Raw genomic sequence first — 21,321 nt, forward strand, 5'->3', positions numbered from 1 at the left:
CCTGATCATCTTTGTTGCCCTCCTTTGTTGCCCTCCAAAGACATCTCTTTGTGAATCTGTCTAATGCCCTTTTAAAGCCAGCTAGGCTGGTAGCTGTTACCATGGGTGCTCCCTGATGGACGGCTTCTAGCTGGCTCATCTTGCTGGCTCCTACAGGGCCACATTACTCTCTTCTACCCATATTCCCATTTTCTTCCTCAGGGCTCCCAAGGTCAGTGATTTAAAAAACCTGTGTCTCAATATGCCCCCCCCCATTACCATCTTTCTTTGGTGCCCCTCCATCTCAGCTTCTAGTTCCAACTTGCAAGCATCCACTTCACCGTTCTGCTGCTGCTGCTGCTTAACATAGGAGAGGCATCAGGAGAGGTAGCAGAGATTTTCCCAACCCAGTGCCTTGCAGATGCATTGAACTACAACTCCCAGCATTCCCCAGCCAGCCACGTCTCCTCTTGCACCTTTCCGCTTTCTCTCACAGCATCGCTTTACCACAGGGAAGTGCCAGGGAGCAGCAAGGCTGTCATGACTCTTCGCGCTTTCCCCTTCTCACCTCAGCCGGCAGTAACCCCATACAGATCCGTTGCCCTCACACCTAACCTCATTCCTAGAGGTGTGGGGTTCTGGCCTTCTCTGCTCTCTTTCCAAACCCTTGGCCTTTTGCACACCATCTCCCCACCAGGGTTGGCTGAAGAGAGAAGCAGCACATAACCCACCAAGACAAACTGGGAAATGAAAAGAGATGGAGGAAAACCCCATCCTCCCACAGTCCCTACTGTTATAAGTACTGCTCCCTGGGAACTCTATGACTAGAGTTCTACTCGCTACACCTGGAACTGCTGTTGCGATGACCAAGTCTGCGCTGTGCTGAGCAAGCTTGAATCCTCGCATACTTGCACACGAGGGGGCACACAAGGTCTCGTACATCAGATGGAGGCTCTCTAGCGTCATATATACTGTATGTGACGATTCTCGCACACCTGGCAACACTCCCACACAGGAGGCCTACAGTCGGGAATACACACCTCTCCCCTTGTATCCACCCCTGCGCACAAAGGGGGGCTTGTGTTACGCACGGGGGTGGGCCACCTGCAGCCCTCAGTCCAATTTCATGCAGCCCTCAGGCTAATTTCAAAAGCCCTCTGCATGCAACAAGTGGAGACCTCTGGCAGGCACAATCTGTCTCTCTCCTGGCAGTCCAGCAGGGGGGGAAGAAGGGGAGGGAGAGAAGGAAGGAGGTGGCAGAAAGGGAAAGAGGGTGGCCCACCCACTTTTAGCTCTGGCCCTACCCACCTCTGGCTTTGGCCCCCGACAGATTACCTACAAGGAAATGCAGTCCTCGACAGGAAAACAATTGCCCACCCCTGCATTATGGGAAGGAGTTTCAAGCAGCCCCTTCCTTTGTATGCCTCTTCCCTTCAAAAGAATGGAGACTTCTCAGTCTTAACAGACAACTGATGTTAATGCAGGCCTCACCTGCCTGTAAGTCACTCCCAGCTCCTCCACCTCCTGCCCTTCTTCCAGTCTGCTCTCCCCAGCCTCGTCCTTCACTCGGAGACAGCCCTGCTCTTCGACCACCTCCTCCTCCTCCTCCTCCTTCTGCTCCTCCTCCTCCTCTTCCTCCTCCTCCAGGTCATCCTGCGTTCCCTCGCTCTCGGTTGACCCATCCACCACAAAGGGCCCCTGGCCTAGGCCCAAGGACTCCTGCTGCTCAGTCAGCTCCTCTTCTGTCTCTTCTGGGTGTGTGGTGGGCGGCCGGGGCAGCTCACCAGTCTTGGTGATGATCTACAAAAGGAAGGAAAAAAAAACCCAAATCAAAAAGGTAAAGGGATCGTGCTTCAGTTAGCTAACCATTCTGATATCAGTGGTGAGGAAGAACTGGAGGCCCGTATGGTCCTAATCAGGCCAATGGAGAACCAGAACTCAGCCCTACTCATTTTGTGACGGAAAAGAGTCTTTGAGCCCCAGCCACCTGCCTTTCAGCTAGTTGCAAGAAAGAACCAGCACTCAGCTCTACTCATTTTGTGACGGAAAAGAGTCTTTGAGCCCCAGCCACCCGCCTTTCAGCTAGTTGCAGGAAAGAACCAGCACTCAGCTCTACTCATTTTGTGACGGAAAAGAGTCTTTGAGCCCCAGCCACCCGCCTTTCAGCTAGTTGCAGGAAAGAAAGGAAAGTGACAGAAATACAGGTGCTGCTCCTTTCTCCCGTCCTATGACAGGCAGGTGCTGGTTGGGAGGTTTCAGCCCCATCCAGCTTAGAGCATGCTGGGGGTGACAAGGAGGAAAGAAAGGACATGGCCCCTCACTCCTACATGCTGTCCTAGATCGGCCTACTCCTCAATTAGAGAGCCACTGTGGTGTAGTGGTTAGAGTGTCGGACCAAACTCAGGAGATCCGGGTTCTAGTCCCCACGCAGGCCATAAATCTCACTAGGTGACTTTGGGCCCGTCACTGACTCTCGGCCTAACCCCTACCTCACAGGGTTGTTGTGAGGATAAAATGGAGAGGAGGAGGACCATGTAAGCTGCCTTGGGTTCCTGGCAAGAGGAAGAAAGGTGGGATGTAAATGTAATTAATTAATTAATCAATCCATTAATCCAGGCCCGCAGGTATTACACAAAAGTTTCCCTGGACCTCGCCAAACAAGCCAACTCCTTCTCTACTCACCTTTCCCAGTTGGATCTGCTGCTGCTGCTTCTGTTTCTCCAGGAAATGCTGATGCTGTTGCTGTACAACCAAATGTTGCAGCGCTTGAGGGCTCTGAGGCAGTGGTGACGACTGGGTGCGGCTTAGTGGACGGTGCCGAGGCAGCTTGCTTACAGTTCGCAGGTTGGAGGGGATGCGCTCCCCTGTCACCAGAGGGGACTGGCCGTGCAGAGGAACTGCAGCAAAGGGACCAGAGGTTACTTTCTAAACCATTTCTAGGATATGGCACCCCATTTCATTTAAAACTGAAAAGCCACAAGCCAAGTTGCTAGTCCTCATTATTGCTTTTTATTTATATAGATGATTTCGGTAGCAGTTTGAATGCACAAACTGCTTTATCAGCCTAACCTTCCTTATTCCTCCCAACAAATCTGGAAGCCAGATGACTACAATTTCCATTTTGTACAGGGGGAAGTAATATTGAAAAGAAATTAGAGCAGTTCTCCTGCAGCTGCCGCTGACCCAGTGGTGGCTTGTACAGAAGAAAGAATGTAGTAGTCAGTTACTGCTGCTGGGACTTACTAACAGGGTAAAAGGGCCTTACCAATGGGGTGCTGGGTCCTGCTCAACATTCACCAGCTCTGCTCCTGTACAGTGATGCCCCAGCCGCCCCATCTCCCAGTTGTTGTCAGCTGCTGCAGGCAACAGTGGCTGAATAGTACAATGCACCCCATATAAGCTGCCACCACACTGACCCATATCTTGCTTGTGTCACCTCCCCAGCTCCCACTCACCAGCAATTAGTGTGTTCTGCTGTCGCGCCTGTTCCAAAAGCAGGACGTGCTGAAGCAAGGATGCATGCCCATGGTTGTTGGTCTCACCTTCAAGTGCCACCCCCAGAAGACAACTGGGGATAGACGACATGCTCAGGAACTTGCTCGTCAAGGCACCCCCCTGGCGCAAGGACTGGATGGCCTGGCGCTCAGCTTCTTGCTGCGTGGAAAGGTTCGGAGAGGCCTAAAGGGGGAGAAAAGGGTGTTTGCAGTTGCTGTAGAAACCGACAGAGCACCAATGGCCAAGCTGCTACCCAAATGCCTATACTCACCCCCCGCACACCGCTCCCCAGCAGCCGATGTCACTGTCCTGGTGACCCAGATCTTCCGAATCTTAATATTATCCTGATTTCTGTTACATCCAGAGTTATTTTCCTTTTAAGAAGGCAGACAGTGTTGTCTAACACTTCAGTCTCTTATCTAGCCCACATATTTTGGATTTCTTGGTTCCTGCCCCGTATATCAATTAAGGATTAGATGTGGCCTTCCTCTGAAGGCTGGGCCGATTCTGAGTTGGCCTATTTTGGCCTACACCCCCACCCCCAACTCCTCCCTGTAGTTCCCCTTCCCCAAACTGACTGACAGTGAGGGGGCTGCCATGGGGAGGGCTTGCAAGAATTGCTGGGTCTCAGCTTGAGTCCTTGGATGCTGCCACGTGTGGTCAAAACAGTGTCCAGGCCTCACTCTGAGACCCACAAATCTCTCCCTTCTCACCTTCAGTATATTTGGGAAAGTGTGATGTTGGGGAGGGCTCCCAGTGGGGGCAGGGACGCCTCCAGGCACTGTCACGCTCCTGAAGGTGGCATTGGATAGCCTTTGGAAGAAGCCCTAGTCCCAATATCCACAATAGTATCTTCTTCCCTTATTTACCTTTACCTCCATTTCTTTCCCCTTCTTCTGCTGTTTCCCTTGTGTCTTTTTAAGATGGTATGCCCTTTGAGGCAGGGACCTGTGAAACCTGTTATTTGTAAAGTAGGGGTGCAGACCCCCAGGGCCAAGGGCCAAATCCAGCTCTCGGGTTCACCAGATGGCCACGCCCCCTTCCCCCAGCCTCAACCCCTTTCCCCCAACAACCAGTTGTTTGATGGTTTCCCAGCTTTTGTGCAGTTTCCCCAATTCTAAAAGGTTGAAATGCCTCTGCTAAGGCTTAGTTACTGGCAGTGAGAGCTTTAAGCTAAAATATGCTGGTACGGGGCGGGGGGGTTGGCCCCACCCATTTTACCTTTGGCCCCACCCACCACTGGAATGCAGCCCACCACAGCTTCTCTGAAATGGAATTCAGTCCTAGAGCTGAAAGAGGTTCAACACCCCTGTTGTAAAGCACCACATACATAAATTACACCATAGCAACAGCAATGAGAGCAATAGGGCCCAGAGGCCTCGCTGATCCGGAATGGTGCCAATTTCACATTGCATTAATTACAGCATCCAAATGTCTTCCAAATTAATCTGATTTTAAAAGTACATTCCAAATCAGACAGGGGAAGGAGTCATCCATCAATATTTTGCACAGTGCTAGAAGAGCAACAACCAATGGTATTAAAACAGAACCCTCTCTTTTCTTTTTTTAAAAAGAACCAACAACATTCAAAACAGTAGACAGCCAAGTTTCAGAGCGCAGTAACCCAGCACAGCCCAACAGCCAACCATGTAGCTGGATTTGAGTTTAGGGCTGGACCAATTAATAGAAGCCAGGGGGCTCTTGCTACTTTCAGCTGGGCTTGGGTGTCTGGAGCATGCATGCACAACTCTTTGCTGGGGAGGAAAGCAAATCACAGCAAAGACCAACAGAATGCAAAGTCTGCCACTCAGCTATTTCCAACTCCTGATGCTGAAAATAGCCAAGTTGTAGACTGGGCACGAGCACCACATGCCAACCGGAGCCAAGTTTGCTGCTTGTCACCAGAGGGAGGCAATAAATAGGTTACAGCTGGGCACCAGTTGGTTGGGGGAAAACAAAACTCAGAGACTGGAGCCTTTCAAAAAGCAGAAGGAAGCAAAAGAGGAGGGGGGTTTAAATATTCATCAGGATGGGTCGCTACTTCCCTCCTCATCTCAAACAGGGGGACTCTGCAACTGGAGCAAGGCAGGGGGAGAAACCGGGGTACGACTGACGCAAGAGCTGGACAAAGGCTTTAATGTCTTGTATGAGTTGGGTGACAAGAATAAGGAAGAGCATATTCATGGTTCTTAAAATACAGTGAAACTGATGAAGCAGAGAGAAGGACTTCCTCATAAAAACTCAGTATGGAACTCATGGCCACATGTTGTTAGGCAATGGCCTTCAGCAATAAATAGGCTTTTAAACAGACTGGATAAATACACAGAAGATAAAATCTCTCTCTGTTTGCTAGCTATGCCAACCAGATATGGAAACTCCATGTTCAGAAACATAATAAAGAATTGCTTTCAATGCCCAGCAATATCAACTAGGGCGTGTGTGTCTGTGTGAGTGTATTTTAGCTCCAAACTCTGTCATTTTCTCTTCCTTCCCCTTCCAAGAGAACAGACAGCTGCTGCAAGCTGCATTGTTGCTTACAGAAACAGAGACGTCAATGTGTCTTGTATTCCCTAGAGCAGGGGTGCACAACCTTTTTCAGCCGGAGGACCAAATCCTATTTCAGACAAGCTCTCGGGGGCCACGTTCCAGTGGTGGGCTGGGCTGAAGGCAAAAGGAAACTGGGCCGATGGGAATGGGCCAAAATACCAAACATGCCAGCCTCTTGTAGCTTAAAGCTCTTCCTGCCAGTACCTAAGCCTTAGGAGACCCATTTTAACTTTTTAGAATGGGAAGAAAACTCCACAAAAGCTGAGAAACCACCGATCAATGGTTGGGGGAAAGGGGGCATGGCCAGGAGAGGGGGCGAGGCCAACTGGGGAACTGTGGAAGGCTGGATTGGGACCACAGGAGTGCTGAATTTGGCCTCCGGGCCTGAAATTCCCCACACTTGGCCTAGACAGACTGGGTGTCTGAGCCAGTGCACCCATTCTTAGATTTCCATGAGGCCTTGTGCGTGGCATGTACTCACGTTGAGGTGTGAATTTGTCACCGTGACAGTTGCCTGAAGTCCTAAGGAGATGTTGGGCAGAGATGGGGAAGTGTACAGGCTGAGCTGGCTAGCTGACCCATCCATGGTGACAGCTCGGTGTTGGGGCAGCATCTGCTATATAAAACGAAAGAAGGATTAAGGCCAGGGGGAAGGGGGAGACAGGGAATTGAGTGGGGGAGAAATACAAGAAGAGGAGACAGAAGAATAAGAAGCTGCAACAAAGTAAGGGAAAAATATGTTCTGCCAGGTCCACTAGCAATGTTTGATTCCACTAACAAGGCAAGAAAAGCTGAGACATGGACAAGAAGGATTGCTCACTTATTTTTGATATGAGAAGGGCTCTGGATAGGGGTGAATGTTCCTTCCTTGTTCTCCTCGACCACTCAGCAGCTTTTGACACCACGGTATCCTCCTGGACCGCCTGGAGGGGCTGGGCATTGGAGACACTGTATTACAGTGGTTCTGGTCCTTCCTCTCCAGCAGGTACCAGAGGGTAGCACTGAGAGAGGAGGTGTCGGACCTGTGGCCGCTCACGTGTGGGGTGCCACGGGGTTCCATCCTCTCCCCGATGCTATTTAACATCTATGTGAAGCCACTGGGGGCTATCATCAGGAGGTTTGGAGTGCGGTGTCATCAATATGCGGATGACATGCAGCTCTATCTCTAGTTCAAATCTTCACCAGGGTTGGCCGTGGAATCCCTGTCTAAATGTCTGGAGACGGTGAGTGGCTGGATGGGGAGGAATATGCTGAAGCTGAACCCTGACAAGACCGAGGTACTTTTGGTGGGAGACAAGAGTAGGTTGGGGGATGCTGACCTGGTGTTGAATGGGGTATGGCTACCCTTGAAAGACCAGGTCTGCAGCCTGGGGGTCATTTTAGACTCCCAGCTGTCCATGGAGGCTCAGGTGTCAGCCGTGAGCCAGACAGCATTGTACCAACTCCATCTGATACAGTGGCTGCGCCCCTACCTTCCCGAATCTGCTCCCATCAGTAGTACATCCCCAGGTCTCCTCTCATCTAGACTACTGTAATACACACTATGTGAGGTTACCCTTGAAGATGGTTCGGAAGCTGCCAGGCATGATCACATCATTCCAGTGCTGAAGGAGCTGCACTGGTTACCAGTTGTTTTCTGGGCTAAATTCAAGGTGTTGGTTTTGACCTTTAAAATCCTGTGCGGTTCCAGCCCAGCCTATCTCAAGGAGCGCCTCCAGCAACACGAGACAGGCCGCTTAACAAGATCAGCCTCAGATGGTCTTTTCTCTGTCCCATCAGCAGGACAGCTAGGCTGGTGAGGACTAGGGAGAGGGCCTTCTCTGTGGTGGCCCCCACTCTGTGGAACTCCCTCCCTAAGGAACTCTGCCATGCCCCCTCTTTAATGAGCTTCCGCCATGCACTGAAAACTTGATTATTCAGGCAGGCATTTGGGGTGGGTTAGGGTATTTTTAAATAATGTTCTAATGTATAATTTTACTGTTTTAAATTGTACCATTGTACATCGCCCAGAGTGGCCGGATGACTCGCCAGATGGGTGATTAAGAAATTTAATAAATAAAATAAAATTATATATATATATATTCCACCACATGTATCCAAAAGGTAGCCATTATATTCTGCTCTAGCAAAAACAACGAAGAGTCCCTTGGCACCTAAAAGACTAACAAATCTTTACACAGTGTGTCCAAGAGACCAAGGGTGCTTCCAAACAGAGGGCTCTTAACGTGAACAGTCAGAAAGCACTGTGCAGCTGTTCCATCTTTTTCTCCTGAACAGATTTTCCACAGTAAGAAAAAAGATAGAATAAGCTGTGGGAAAAAACAGGACTGTTACGAGTGGAAGATGACAACGACATCTGGACCCCCTGTAAAATTCTGTGAATCAGACAGGTTGATGGCGCAGTAAAAGCCTCATCTGGAAGTGCCCAAAGACAATACAAAAGGGACCAGCAGGTATATTCCAATCCTATGCAGAGCAGCAATGAGTTCCGAGATCAATCAAAGTAGGTATGCCTTCTCCCTCAGCCAAAAAAGGGCAGAGGGAGCCCCAAACAAAAGCTAAGTAAAGTTCTGTCTGCATAGTTGTGAGGACAGTATCAGCCAGCCTTCCCCAACCTGCCACCCTTCCGATGTGTTGGACTTATCATCATCCCCAGCCAGCATGCCCAATGTTAAGCACTAGATTGGGGAAAGCTAGTATAAGCACTTCAAGATGGACAATTCCTCTTTGTGCTAGGAAAACCATTCCCAACCGCAACTGATTCCAAGTACAATTTATTACATCGACTAGCAAATTCTAACTCAGTTCATCTTCGAATGTTTAAACAGCGCAATTTTAAGGTCGGCCATAAAATGTTCTGGGAGACTCAGATGCACCTTTATTGTTTTCTGAATGTTGCCATTTTTAGCGTCTCATCCATATCCTTTTGTTATTTTCCATTGCAAATGACCTGTCCGAACTATGTAAAAGGGCAGAAGGCTTTGTCCTTATGCAAACTGTGATATTGTTTATAGATCTGGCAAAGCGAAAATAGAGGCAGGTGTTCTCTCAAGGACACACAGTGGAACCCTAACACAAGATGAAGAAGATAGAAGGTAGATAGAAGACATTGAGCAGGGGATTGGACTCGATGGCCTTGTAGGCCCCTTCCTACCCTACTATTCTATGATTCTATTCTATGATCAAGATGCTGTCTACAGTTCAACATACTTCTAATGGGTTGGATCCAGACTACATTAGTTGCACAGTTCCCACCGAAATCTTTGGGAAGAGTCACAGCTAACTGTTAACATTGATTTCAATGGGACTTAGGCTGGATCCAGCCGAGATAATCCTTGAACGCAGAAGTCAGCAAAGCAATCATCCAAACTCAGTTTGTGCAACACAAAACTAACAACGAACATCTTAAAGGAGGAGATGTCTTGTTCTTTAATCTCTGAACAGCACTTAGTACATGTTAGGTGCTTTAACAGCAACAGCAACAAGCATGTGCACATGAGGCCCAGCCAGGACTCACTAAGACATCGCTCTTTCCTGAGCAAAGAGATTGTTCCCAGTTTGAGAATATAAGTTTTATAGTAGAAAAGTCAAGTATTCCTATTCCTAGAGAGCACTAAAGTTAGGATGCTAAAGTCAAGTCCATCATTAAATGACGGGTTCAAGTGCATAACTTCAGCCAACTGACTTTAAATACTGCTGGTGCAAGTTGTGAAGAGACCAAGAGATGCTGGAAGCAGATATTATAGATGATTAATACAATTTTAAATGTAAGACTTTGGAACATAAAACATCTGTGCTGACCTTTATTAAAGGCCAAGCCTCCAAGAAACAAGAGATGTTTATCAATCCACATGACCCAGCTTTGAGATTATTTTATAATGAAAAGCGGGTACTAAATTTCATACATAAATAAAATCATGACGGTAATGATTGAATATGCTAAGTATTGGAAGTTATAACAAGTTCCTAAGTTATATAAATGTTACATGACGTGAGATCTGGCTGTATTGGCATGGCCTGTAGATTAACTAAAGAATATGCATGGATAATAAGTATGAAGACAAATGAAACTAGTTCAGCCATTTCTAGAACGTTAAACAAAATGCGGTAACTGGCAATCCATTTCCTTTGCTGTAATCTGAGTATGTCTGGCCTTTGTATTATTTATTACTGTCAATAAAATTGTTTTTAAAAATAATAAGTTGAGCCCAGAAGGAAAGTAAATAAGTACATCAATGGGAACCATCGATACATAAAATACTAGAGAGAGTAGCCTTCCCCATCCTGGTGCCCTCCTCCAGATGTGTCAGATTACAACTCCTAGCATTCCCTGCCAGTACAGCCATTGGCCATCTGGAGGGCAACTAGGTTGGGGAAAGTTGCTGTAGGTCTTTTTACTGTCTCAGGGAAGAGAGGAAGGAACTGTGCTTCAGAGGAGATGCTGAACCATGACAATTAGATGGGAAGTTGACTGGCTGTATGGTCATTACTCCCTTCCTGATATGTTATTTAACCCTTTAATCATGGCCTCCAATAGGATATGGGGACAGAGTTGAAAGCAGGTTTTCTTGCAGGGCTTGGTTCCTGGATTTGTATCTCTCTTTGGTAGCCCATTGTTGCTAGTGAGTAGCCATTTCAGAATAACAAAGGGCAATGTTACCCAGGGCCACACAAGAAGAACACTGCTTTCTTGGATGGGTTACAGATTTTTGAGGATACATTGGAGAGATTTTAACTGGGAACTGAAGGTGACAACAAGACGTATTATGTCAATTTATCTACTAAGCCAGTCTTGCGTAGCAGATAACTCCTGGCTACCAATCTAACCTTGTCAATTTGTTTATTCACTTGACTGGGTTGGTATATCACGTTTTAAAATGCCTGCTCTTCAGGCATGAATCTCTTTCCAAGGGGTCACAGCAATCGCAGTTGCATTGCAGGGATTGTCAGTAGAGATTTGTGGTTTGCTCTAGGTGATAACTGGAAGCGTGTATAGATGCAAAATGGAGAGTGGGTTTCTGGCATTTATATATTAATTGCATGGTAACACTGTGGGGTCCAGAAAGTAGATCTGCTGTGTGGACTGTTCCAAGATAATGTTGGGGATGACGGAAGTAATTGAAGTCCTGGTGGAATTCTTCAATAGTGTCCTTCCCATGGATCCAGATGACGAAGATGTCATCAGTATATCTCGGGCAGAGGAGAGGAGCTTGGGACTAGTAGGAAGTGAAGAAATGTTGCTCCTTGGGACAGCCTAAGACAGCACTGGCCAGCAGGTGGCACTTTCCCTTCTAACAATGGGAAGCATCCTTACGACATCTGCTAAATCTATGTGACTAGAGGAAGGTAGGGAGGGTAGATCTGCCATACGGGAGGCAATACAAGCCCTTCTGGTTTGCAGCTCAGCCCTGCAGATGTCAAGATGGGAAGAATTGCACTGTGCATACTAAGAAGAGAGGGAAATGCCTAGACTCTTCCTCCACACCAAGAGGATCATGCTCAGTGAAAATCACAGGAGGATATTCCAGCATTGCCCTCTGCTTTGCTTTCCAGAGAGAAAATAATTTTTCTCTATGGCAGGTCCAAGACACTCAGGAAGGTTTGTTACCAGGCACCCTGACAATGTCCACATGAGCAAACTGTTGATGGGTAGAATATCACGTGTGGGCAGACTGGTGGTGAGTGGGGCCAGGACACACACACACTCAGGAGCAAGATCACTGGGCTATTGGCCCTACTGGCCTCGGATTATAGGGGTTGTAGTCTACCCATCTGGAGGGCACCAGGTTGGGGAAGTCTGTGCTGCTGGAATGACACCATTGGAAATAGCCCCAAGTTTCTAGCCTTCAGTGTATCAATACCACTATCACCACCCTAAATCTCTTGAAGAGCATCTCCTGGTCCAAACAGGGCACGTTCCCAGCAGCCCTCTCTTTTCTTAGCCATGCTGGGAGGGAGGTGGGCAGAACAATAAGATCTGGAGCTGGTAAGTCATCCAAAGAGGCAGCTGGATGCAAGATCTTAATGACATGAAAACTGCAAAATGCACTGAACAGCTACAGAAATGATTAGTAACAATAAAACAACTCCCCCCACTAATTGTAAGAATAGAGAACAATTGTCAGATCCTCTTTTATATTTCATTTCTCTAGCGAAGTCATAACACTATAGGATCAGAGAAGCAGATTTTGTTCCACACATCCCAGGGGACACCTAACTTCCCTCACCAGATTATGTTATTTGTGAAAGGCCCGGACTTATTCAGAGTACAACCGATCCAATTAAGCTTTCTTACATCTGTAACCCACCCTCCCTCCAAAAATCTCTGGCCAGCATACATGGCAGGTTTATTCCACTGTTACCCCCACAACCCTGTGAGGTAGTCCAGGCAGTGTATCAGAGGCAGTATGCCTATGAACACCAGCTGCTGGGGAACATGGGTGGGAGGGTGCTGTCGCACTCATGTCCTGCTTGTGGGTTTCCCGTGGGCAGCTGGTTGGCCACTGTGTGAACAGAATGCTGGATGAGATGGACCCTTGTCTGATCCAGCAGGGCTCTTCTGACATTTTCATAGCAAAAGGCCTATAGGCACCTAGTCAGCTTCATGTCTGGCCAGAGATTTGAACTCAGATCTTCCCAGCCCAAGTCCAACACTCTGGCTCAGAACAGCAAAAAGTGGGCTGAAGACATAATTGTGGGAGAAATTCTTCATTCACAGAGAACGAGAGACAACTCTCAGTTTTTGTAGAAACAATACCGGGCCAGTTCAGCACACTGGGCAAGGAGACAGGGGAAGAGGCATAGCAGCCACTCATGCAGCACCATTGTTCCACCAGCCTTACCTCGCTATGGATATTGGGCACCGAGCCCGTAAGCCCATTTTCGGTGATGGCGCTGTTGGAGCTGTTTGGGGAGCTAGGGCCAGACCCGGGGGCACTGTTGCACATTGAAGACACTGCAAAGAGGGAGGAGAAAAAGGAGATTGCCACCGTGTCAGTCCTTGTACCCAAGTGCACATACAATGTTGAATCACGATGCTGGCATGCCAGTGCAGGCTGCTGAGGATTTCACCTTTCCTTCTGAAGCAGAATCAAGTTTCAAGTCCTCATGACAGCAGAGAAACATTTGAAAATGCACGATGTCAGAATTCAATGAGAAATTCAAATTACTGGCTTGCCCATCCCTTTCATCTGACCCTCCTGTCCCCAGCCTCCCTGTTCCTATGGTCCTCAGTCCATCCCACCCACTCCTTCCACAGCTCAGTCTCTTTCCAAAAACTTTAGATTATATTAAGGCCCGAAAATGGTATCCCAAAAGCCCATGCGCGCACAAAAAAAGCAGAATTACGAAAGAACTGCACAACCTATTCATTTGATTTTTTTTTAAACTTTCTGACTTCAGTAAAACTTTCTGACTTCAGTCCACATTGACCTTTCTGCCAAGGAACCCATGCATGTTACAGAGGATTCTGGGTCATATTTTAGAGCCAGGGTGGGCAGAAAGTAGATCTTCAAATGCTTTGGATTTCAACTCCCAGCATTCTTGATCACTGGCCATGCTGATGGAGGCTTTGGGGGGTTGAAGTCCAAAATATCTGGAGATCTGCCTTCTGCACACCTCTGCTCTATAGCATACCGTTTATAGGGGCACAATCAGCACGAACACTCATCCAGCATTCCCTTGTGGCAACACACAGGGATGACCAGTAGCGGAGGGGGTGGAGAACCTGTGGCCCTCCAGATATTATTGGAGTTCAACTCCCATCAGACCCAGCCAAGCACGGCCAATGGTCAGGGATAATGGGAGCTGCCATCCAACAAAGTCTGTAGTGTACTGTATAAAATAAACCCCTGATGAAGGAATTCCAAGGAATTCCAAAGTTTCCTGGTAAACAGTTTGAAAGCAAGCCTGTGATATTTCAATTACACAATTTAGACTTCCTTGTTTCAGTATTTGGAGAACAGAGAAAGCCTGTATGCACACAAGACATAGCTCTGTCTACACAAAAGCTGGTGACAAATCCAACCAAGATTGTTCTGAAGCTCACGTTTCTGGGGGAGGCTCACATAAGGAAATTTAGAATTTGCTTCCCATCCCCCTACCCACCCCTGTTATATTTGTAATTCTGAATTGACCATTCTATACATTGGCTACAAATAAATATTAAGAAGGGGTATATATGAAGCTCTAGTTTCCAGTAAGGAACTTCATCCCATTGAAAGCTCATGTGCTTATATAATAGTGGATTGACAGCCTGCTGCTGTCCCCTTTTGCCAACTAAAATAAAAATTCCTTCAGAAGCAGCAGATGTTTCTGGATTATACACCCTGTCTTCTCTCTTCACCCTCACCCCACCCCACCCCACCCCCATAACACAAACAAAATGGACACCAAGCAGATTACAACTGTCTGGATTACTATCTAAATTTATCAGTAGCACATCTGAAGGGGGTGGGGTGGGGTGGGAAATGCCTGGCTGCATTCTTTATTTAGATATTCCTTCGCTTTCTAACCTGCTCTTGGGGGGCCCTCTCACACATCACCATGAATTTTAAAAATCTTTAAATAGATGTGACTTGTTTTGATAGTTATGTGGTTATACCAGCAGCCAAAGATTTTACTCAAAATACTATTTTGAATCAAAATATGATGCTCAGACCTCCTTTCCTCCTCTTTTACGCTGATGAGAAGATTTTAAACTAATCACAGTTCCCCATGACATCGGAACTCTAGGAATTGTGTTTTTTTTTAAACTATAGTTACTGAAAGCATGCCATGATCAAACCACGGTTTCAGAATTTGGCTTGTTTTCAAGCCATAGTTCAATAAACCACAGTTCCCTGAATTCAGACTTCACAGGGAACTGTGGTTACTTTACAACTAAAGCTTCTCCTCAAAGGCACAAAAGAGGAAGAGAGGGGAGGGAGAGTATGTGAGCCTCAAGCTTGTTCTGACAGTGGGAAATCATGGTTTCCTGTTACATGTGAACTGAGATAGTGGTCTGGTTCATTGCCCAATTGCTCCTCTTACAAGCGGCTAAACAAACTCCAGACCTTCCTTCCATGGTTTGTTTATCATTACTGGGAGCTCTGGCTTATTTCTCCCCTGACAAGCCAGAGTCATGAGCCAACAAGAAACCACGGTTTTTGACATGTCAGGGGAGGGACATGCCAGAGTTCCTGGTTTGCACGTAACGATAAAGAAACCACATATGGAAGTGAAAGCAAGCCTTTAGAATTATGGTAAACATGGCCACTGTTTCAGGTGTTTTCCCATATTCATCCTTTGACCCCATCTTCCTCACCTCCGATATCTCACCTATCCCTTTGCAGCACACAGCCCCCAGCTGTGGCTGTGTAAGGCTTTTTTTTACCCATCTCTATCCTTCCTCCTTGACTTCCTGGGCCTCCATGAAGGCTCAAGGAGCATATTGAGAGAGTAAAGTACTCCACAAAATATGACAGCCCATCGTGAGTTAATTTACCCGCAAGGAGCTGCAGCACGTGCCAGCTGCCATTATGAATATGCAAGCCCTGGCCAGGGGTTGCTGTGGCTTGTCCTGTCGTGCAAACCTGGCCTGTGGGAGCTATTTGAGGATTAAACAACACTTGCATAACTCTAAAACAGACTGTGGTTTATGCAAGAGTTGTTTAACCCTCAAATAACCCTTGCCACCCAGGTTCACATGACATGTCAGCCTCAGCAACCCCCAGGCAGGGTTTGCATATTCATAATGGTGGACAGCACACACCGTGGTACTCCAAGAATTAATGAACCCATGGTGGGCTGTCGTGTCATCCAAACCAGTTCACTGTGTCCCTCAGGCAAAAAAAGGTGTCCTTTAAGCCTCTAAGAAAGGAGGGGAAAGTGTACTAGAGGCGCACATGTCCAGAAGGTTGCACATTCTGAGGAAACACTGAGGAAACTATCTGAGAACCAAACAAGACATTAGCTCAGCAACTGTGTGGACCCAACTCCACATTTGATGATAATGATGCAGAGGCAAAGGGGGGGGGGGGCACTTAAGAAAGAAGACTGGGAAGTGGAATGTGTACTTAATCCATCCTATGCCCACTTATTCATATGTGCAACTGTCTCCTTCCAAGGCTGATTTTCCCCCAGCCAGGCTCACTTCCTCTCTCACCTGTGATTTCAATTGCTCGCTTTTTGAAGGTGCTGATGACGGTCCCATCTTTCCTCCGCAGCAGGGGGCTGCTCCGCCTCTCCGCAACTTTCTGTTTTAAACGTGAGCGCACTTTTAAGTTGGGTTCCGAGGCTGGAAGGGGAGGGGACATCGGAGAAGGAAAAGCAAGATGGTGAGGTTGCTGGCAAGGCGGAATGGCCTAGGCCAGGGGTAGGTAACCTGGTGCCTGGGCAACAATGAACCCCCAGAGACCTTTCTTGGTGCCCACCAAGGTGCCCTACCCCTCCCACATTTCCTCCCCAATTCACACATGTTCTTGCTGGCAGCTGGGATCACTGTGAAAGTGGTTTCTGTTGATGCTGAAAACTGTGTGTTCAAAGGAGCCATTTAGCGTGTTTCAGCTCAGGCCCTACCTCCACCTTGTACTCAGTCTTTCAGGTAGGCTACTTGTCCTTTGCCACACCTCCCACAGCAGCCATTTTGTGGTGGTGCCCAAGGCAGGTTCCCAAATTGCCAAATGTGCCCACAGCCCAAAATGTTGCCTACCTCTGGACTAGGCAAAGAGGCAAACTAGCAGGGCAAAAGCAAACTGTGCCTGAACTTGCTCATGTCAATCTTGTTCCCACTTGAAGGAAGAGTGGCACCTTGTAGAAACAGGAATGCGCTGCAGTGGGCTGCCTGGCAACTGACCCAGTCTGCAAGGGCAGTGGATGCTCGGTCGATAGATGGTGCCACACAGATTCTGCAGAGCTGATGCACTCCGAGCAAATCCACAAGAGCAGATTGGCAACACAAACCCAAATCGTTCAGGGACTCCAGCATGCACAAGGACCTCCTTTCATGAAGGGGTTTCCCAGTTACATCTATAATGGCCAATGTTCTGCATTTGCACAGGAACTCCCCTTTATGCAGGGATTCAGCAAGTTATGGAAGAGAATTTAGCAGCCCAGGGGTATAGGGAGATAAGTGTATATTGGGACCCCAATGGAGCTACCTCATCAAGGCCTGTATCTGCCCAACTTTGTTGGGTAATGTTCAGGAAAGCAAACCTACATTCTTTGTTCCCACCTAATCCGGAAGACAACCACCCACCCCTTCTCCTTCTCACCTAAGGAGCTCCCATCCGTTCCTCTAAAAGATAAAGCCAATCATGCAAAGCCAGGTATGTCACTGTTTTCTTTTACTTGGATCATACTACATTAGGACCACATGAGTTTGTCAATTGTCTCTGCCTCACTTTATAGCTCTTAACTCCTTCAAAATGTATCTTTCCTGTATGTAAGCAAGGAGCTCCCATCCAGTCTGATAAAACAGGTCAGTTTGCAATAAATACAGACTTCATTAATTTCCAAAAAAAAAGAGTTAAGATTTTGAAGGAAGCCAGCACAGTGGGGTCTAGCAGCTGGAATGTTGGATTCTAACCTTGGTTCAAATCCCTGCTCAGTCAGAGAGCTCACTGGGTGACCCTGGGATAGTCACCAACCTCTAGCCCAGCCTTTGTCGAGGGCTCCTTGGAGGTCTCTCTCAGTCTAAACCAGTAGCCAAGTCCAGACACAGACAAAGGAATTCCTTTCAAAGCTTTATTCTTCTTTTACAACTTAACAACTATACCGATTACAACTAGATCTGAGCAGCACACTCCCTATGCCCTAAGTTGGAACAGTTGGTCCCCGTTTGAAAGGGAATTACTGGCAGACCCCTGAACTTAAGGACTAGGGAGAGTCCCTCCCCTGTTCCCTTGGAGCCTCTGGGCGCAGCCATTGTTTGCGCGCCAACCTGGCACTTCGCCTCCTTTCCGCGCCCTCCATCTGGCGCCGCTCTCTGCGTCTGCGTCGCGCATCCACTAAGTCTGCTATCTGTGCTTGGTCACTCCCTGGACTGCTATCTAAACTAGGAATGCTGGTGGGAGGAATCTCTGTCAGCTGTTGGTCCTGGGAAAGAGGAGCGCACTCCTCTCCCAGGAGCGACTGCTCTTCCTCAGAATCAGAACTACTCTGGGATTCTATGGGCTCAGTGTCCACCCTGACAGCCTTCCCCAAACTAGTGCCCTCCAGATGCTATGCTGGTTAGGGGATTCTGGGAGTTGTAGTCCAACACATCTGGAGGGCACCAAGTTAGGGAAGCCTAAAGGACCAAGGGAGAGAGTGTAGCTCAGTAGTAGAGCACCTGCTTTGCATGCAGATGGTCCCAGGTTCATTCCCTGCCATCTCTATTTTTAAAGGCTCAGGTAGCGATGATGGGCAAGATCTCTCCCTGTCTGAGACCCTGGAGAGCTACTGCCAGTCAAAGCAGACAGCACTGAGCGACGTGGACAATTAATCTGACCTGGCATAAGGCAATTCTCTATGTTCATAAGAACGTAAGAAGAGCCATACTGGATCAGACCAAGGTCCATCTAGTCCAGCATTCTGTTCACACAGTGGCCAACCAGCGGCCCACAAGAAACCCACAAGCACGACATGAGTGCACCCTCCCACCTGTGTTCCCCAGCAACTGATGTACATAGGCATGCTGCCTCCGATGCTAGAGGTAGCACAGAGGTGTCAGGACTAGCAGCCCACTTACCAGTTTTCCGGAGCGGAAAGTCGTCTCTGCTGTCGTAAGTGCCAAGTAAAGGTAGTTTGCAAGAGGGTGGTGTTCCTGGGCTTCCTGTCTGGGGAGGGGAACTCTGGTCCAATGAGGCATGGTGAGCCCCCCTAGAGAAACAGGGAAAGGACATGATGAGATTACCAGGAAGTGGAGTCTCAGTAGGTGCGGGAAAAGGAAGGTGAGGGAGGAGCACAGTGACCGAGCAATGGCTCAGACAATCTCCCAGGGGAGGCCGGGGGGGGGGGGGGGGGCTTTAGGCCAGAAGGGCTGGCCTGGCAGGCCAAATTTGGCCTTCAGGCCAGAGGTTCCCCATTCCTGATGTAGACTGATACAGCCATATAGGTATTAGATCCAATAGGTTCTTCTAGCAATGTCCTGATCCCTGTTTCCATCCTGGACTGAAGCTGTCATTTATTATAACTTGCTATTGCTTTAAATTTAACAGAATTTAAAGGGCAAATAGAGCAGCACAGTTCTCAGTGGTGTAAGGCCACAAATGCAAATGTGTCCAGCCATTCATATCCCAGCTGAGCACATTATCACATGCGCTGCCAGCAGTGTAATTGTTTTCACTCACTTATAATCCAACTTGCTTTCTCTATGTAACCTGTCATTCTACTACTTTTCCGTACAGCTTGATGAAAGGTTCTGCGACACCTGAACACTCACACACGCCTAGAAAATGGCCCAATAAAAGACAACTCCCCTTCTACTTTGAATCTTCTATGATCTTGGAACTCCTTGCCTGTGCAGAGACAGCACTGGATTCAGGCTTAAGTCATGGTTGAAGTAGACCTATTGAAATCAGAGAGCCTCGGCTACTGGGCAGTATAACAATTAAATGAATAAATAAATAAGTATGACTAAGTCTGGATCCAACCCTTTCAAAAAATATAAGCCTGAGAATTTTGCAGAAATGCTTCTTTGGACTGGCTTTTAATAAAGGGCCTAGGAAGGTTTAGGATAGTTTTAATTTGCTATGGTACAAAGTATTTTATGTACTAATGGTATTTTATCTTGCTCAATTAACAAAGTCTCTTTTGAGGGAGCAGAGTGGAAATATAATAAATACAATTAACAAGGAGAGAGACCAGAAACGTGGATGAAAGCAGAGTTTCTCTGTCTTCCAGGTTCTGATTAAGTTGAACTGACAGCTCAGGGCTCTATTCTTGAATGTGGGTCAAATGGATTGAGGGACAATACCCAGGAGGTGATAAGTGCTAGGTAAGAATATTCTCTGTGAATGATACGGAAGAAGGAAGGTGGGGGCAGGGATAATGGCCCATCTGGGATCTGTTCTAAGCTGGCTAAATGGATTACTACTCTTAAGCATCCAACATCCAGGAAACTCAGTGGGTTATCGAGAGGGAGAAACTGTGGGTGGACAACATCAGAGGCCAAACATGGGTTAGGAGAAGAGGGCAGGAATGGGGTCAGCTTTACAGCCCGTACATTCAAGTGGGGTGGGGGGCTGAAAACAATGTGATTCTTTGCCACCAGCATCACTACCATGAATGTTATGTTGGTGAGGACTGGAGGGAAGATTAAAGAGAAAATCAAAATTATTTTTATTCTCCACCACCCACTTCCTGATAAATTGAAGGGTTTTTAGGAAGATTTTAATGGATGTTTCTTGTTTTGATTAGTTGCGTGGTTAAGCTTGAGACCTCCAGCTCAAGATTTGATTATTTTGATCAATAGATAATGCTCCTCCCTCTTCATGTTTCTACAGCTTTTCACTCCAGCAGCATACAGCCCCACCAGTCCTTACGGCTTATTTGATTAGTTTGCCTCAAACTCTCCCACATCCTTGGCTCTAAAACCAATTCAGTCATCAATGGTCCTTTCTGTAGAACAGTTACCTAAGATAGAAATTTCCATTAACAGAAATTCTTGGCAGGGGGCGGGGGGTTATAGAAAGTAAGTAAAGGCATATTTGGAGAAGCTAGGAAAGAACTAAGCTATCATTTCTACAATGACATTGCTGGTTCTCTTGAGAAATGCATATGTCCTGTTGATACACAATTTATGATGAGGATGTATTGGCGCCTTCCAGTGGGACGATGCTGTGGACAGAAAAGGAAGTATATGGTGCCTCACACTTCCTGCTCCTCTGCATCTCTGCATTGTTTGAAATGGAATATTTGCTTTTGCATAAATACACATACACACACGGAAATGCACAAGCATCCCCTGGCTTGGAGTGGGGGTGGAGATGTGAACATTCTATTTTGGGCAATATAGAGAGATGTAGAAAGACGTGGATGTGTTCAACAACACCATCACAGATGAAGTAGCTCTTGGAGTGACAACAGGAACAGTTTGCTTTGAGTTGATGTTGTTTGCCCGTGTAACTCAGGATGCATGCACAAGATTACTCCTCTAAAAAACAACAACGCACATGCCAGATTAATCAAACTGGGAGTACAAACCACACCTTGGTTCCATTCTCAGTTACTAAGGATGCACACCCAGGGTCAATACTTAATATGAATTAGTTACCTCTTAGCACAGGGGTGGGCAACTTGTGGCCCTTCAGATGTTTTGGCTTACAACTCCATCAGCCC

The 21,321-nt window shown here is 47.4% G+C and overlaps 1 protein-coding gene across 14 annotated transcripts in view; it reads right to left on the bottom strand.

The window, feature by feature from the left end:
* Positions 1 to 21,321, bottom strand: part of HDAC5 (histone deacetylase 5) — a 133,185-nt gene that overhangs the window by 31,397 nt on the left and 80,467 nt on the right. For 5 of the 14 annotated variants that reach the window (XM_084804899.1, XM_084804896.1, XM_084804893.1 and 2 more), the window contains 7 exons: positions 18,731 to 18,861; positions 16,166 to 16,297; positions 12,864 to 12,976; positions 6,503 to 6,637; positions 3,435 to 3,657; positions 2,662 to 2,876; positions 1,471 to 1,779 (listed from right to left, as the gene is read on the bottom strand). In XM_084804899.1, coding sequence (XP_084661025.1) covers positions 1,471 to 1,779; positions 2,662 to 2,876; positions 3,435 to 3,657; positions 6,503 to 6,637; positions 12,864 to 12,976; positions 16,166 to 16,297; positions 18,731 to 18,861 — 1,258 coding nt within the window. The remainder of the gene's footprint in view (positions 1 to 1,470; positions 1,780 to 2,661; positions 2,877 to 3,434; positions 3,658 to 6,502; positions 6,638 to 12,863; positions 12,977 to 16,165; positions 16,298 to 18,730; positions 18,862 to 21,321) is intronic. The other 9 variants (XM_084804900.1, XM_084804897.1, XM_084804889.1 and 6 more) reach the window with 4 other exon arrangements.

This window comes from Heloderma suspectum, chromosome 6 (assembly GCF_057233095.1).
Source record: "Heloderma suspectum isolate Gila_16-S chromosome 6, 16-S_ref, whole genome shotgun sequence".
NCBI classification, from domain to species: Eukaryota; Metazoa; Chordata; class Lepidosauria; order Squamata; family Helodermatidae; genus Heloderma; species Heloderma suspectum.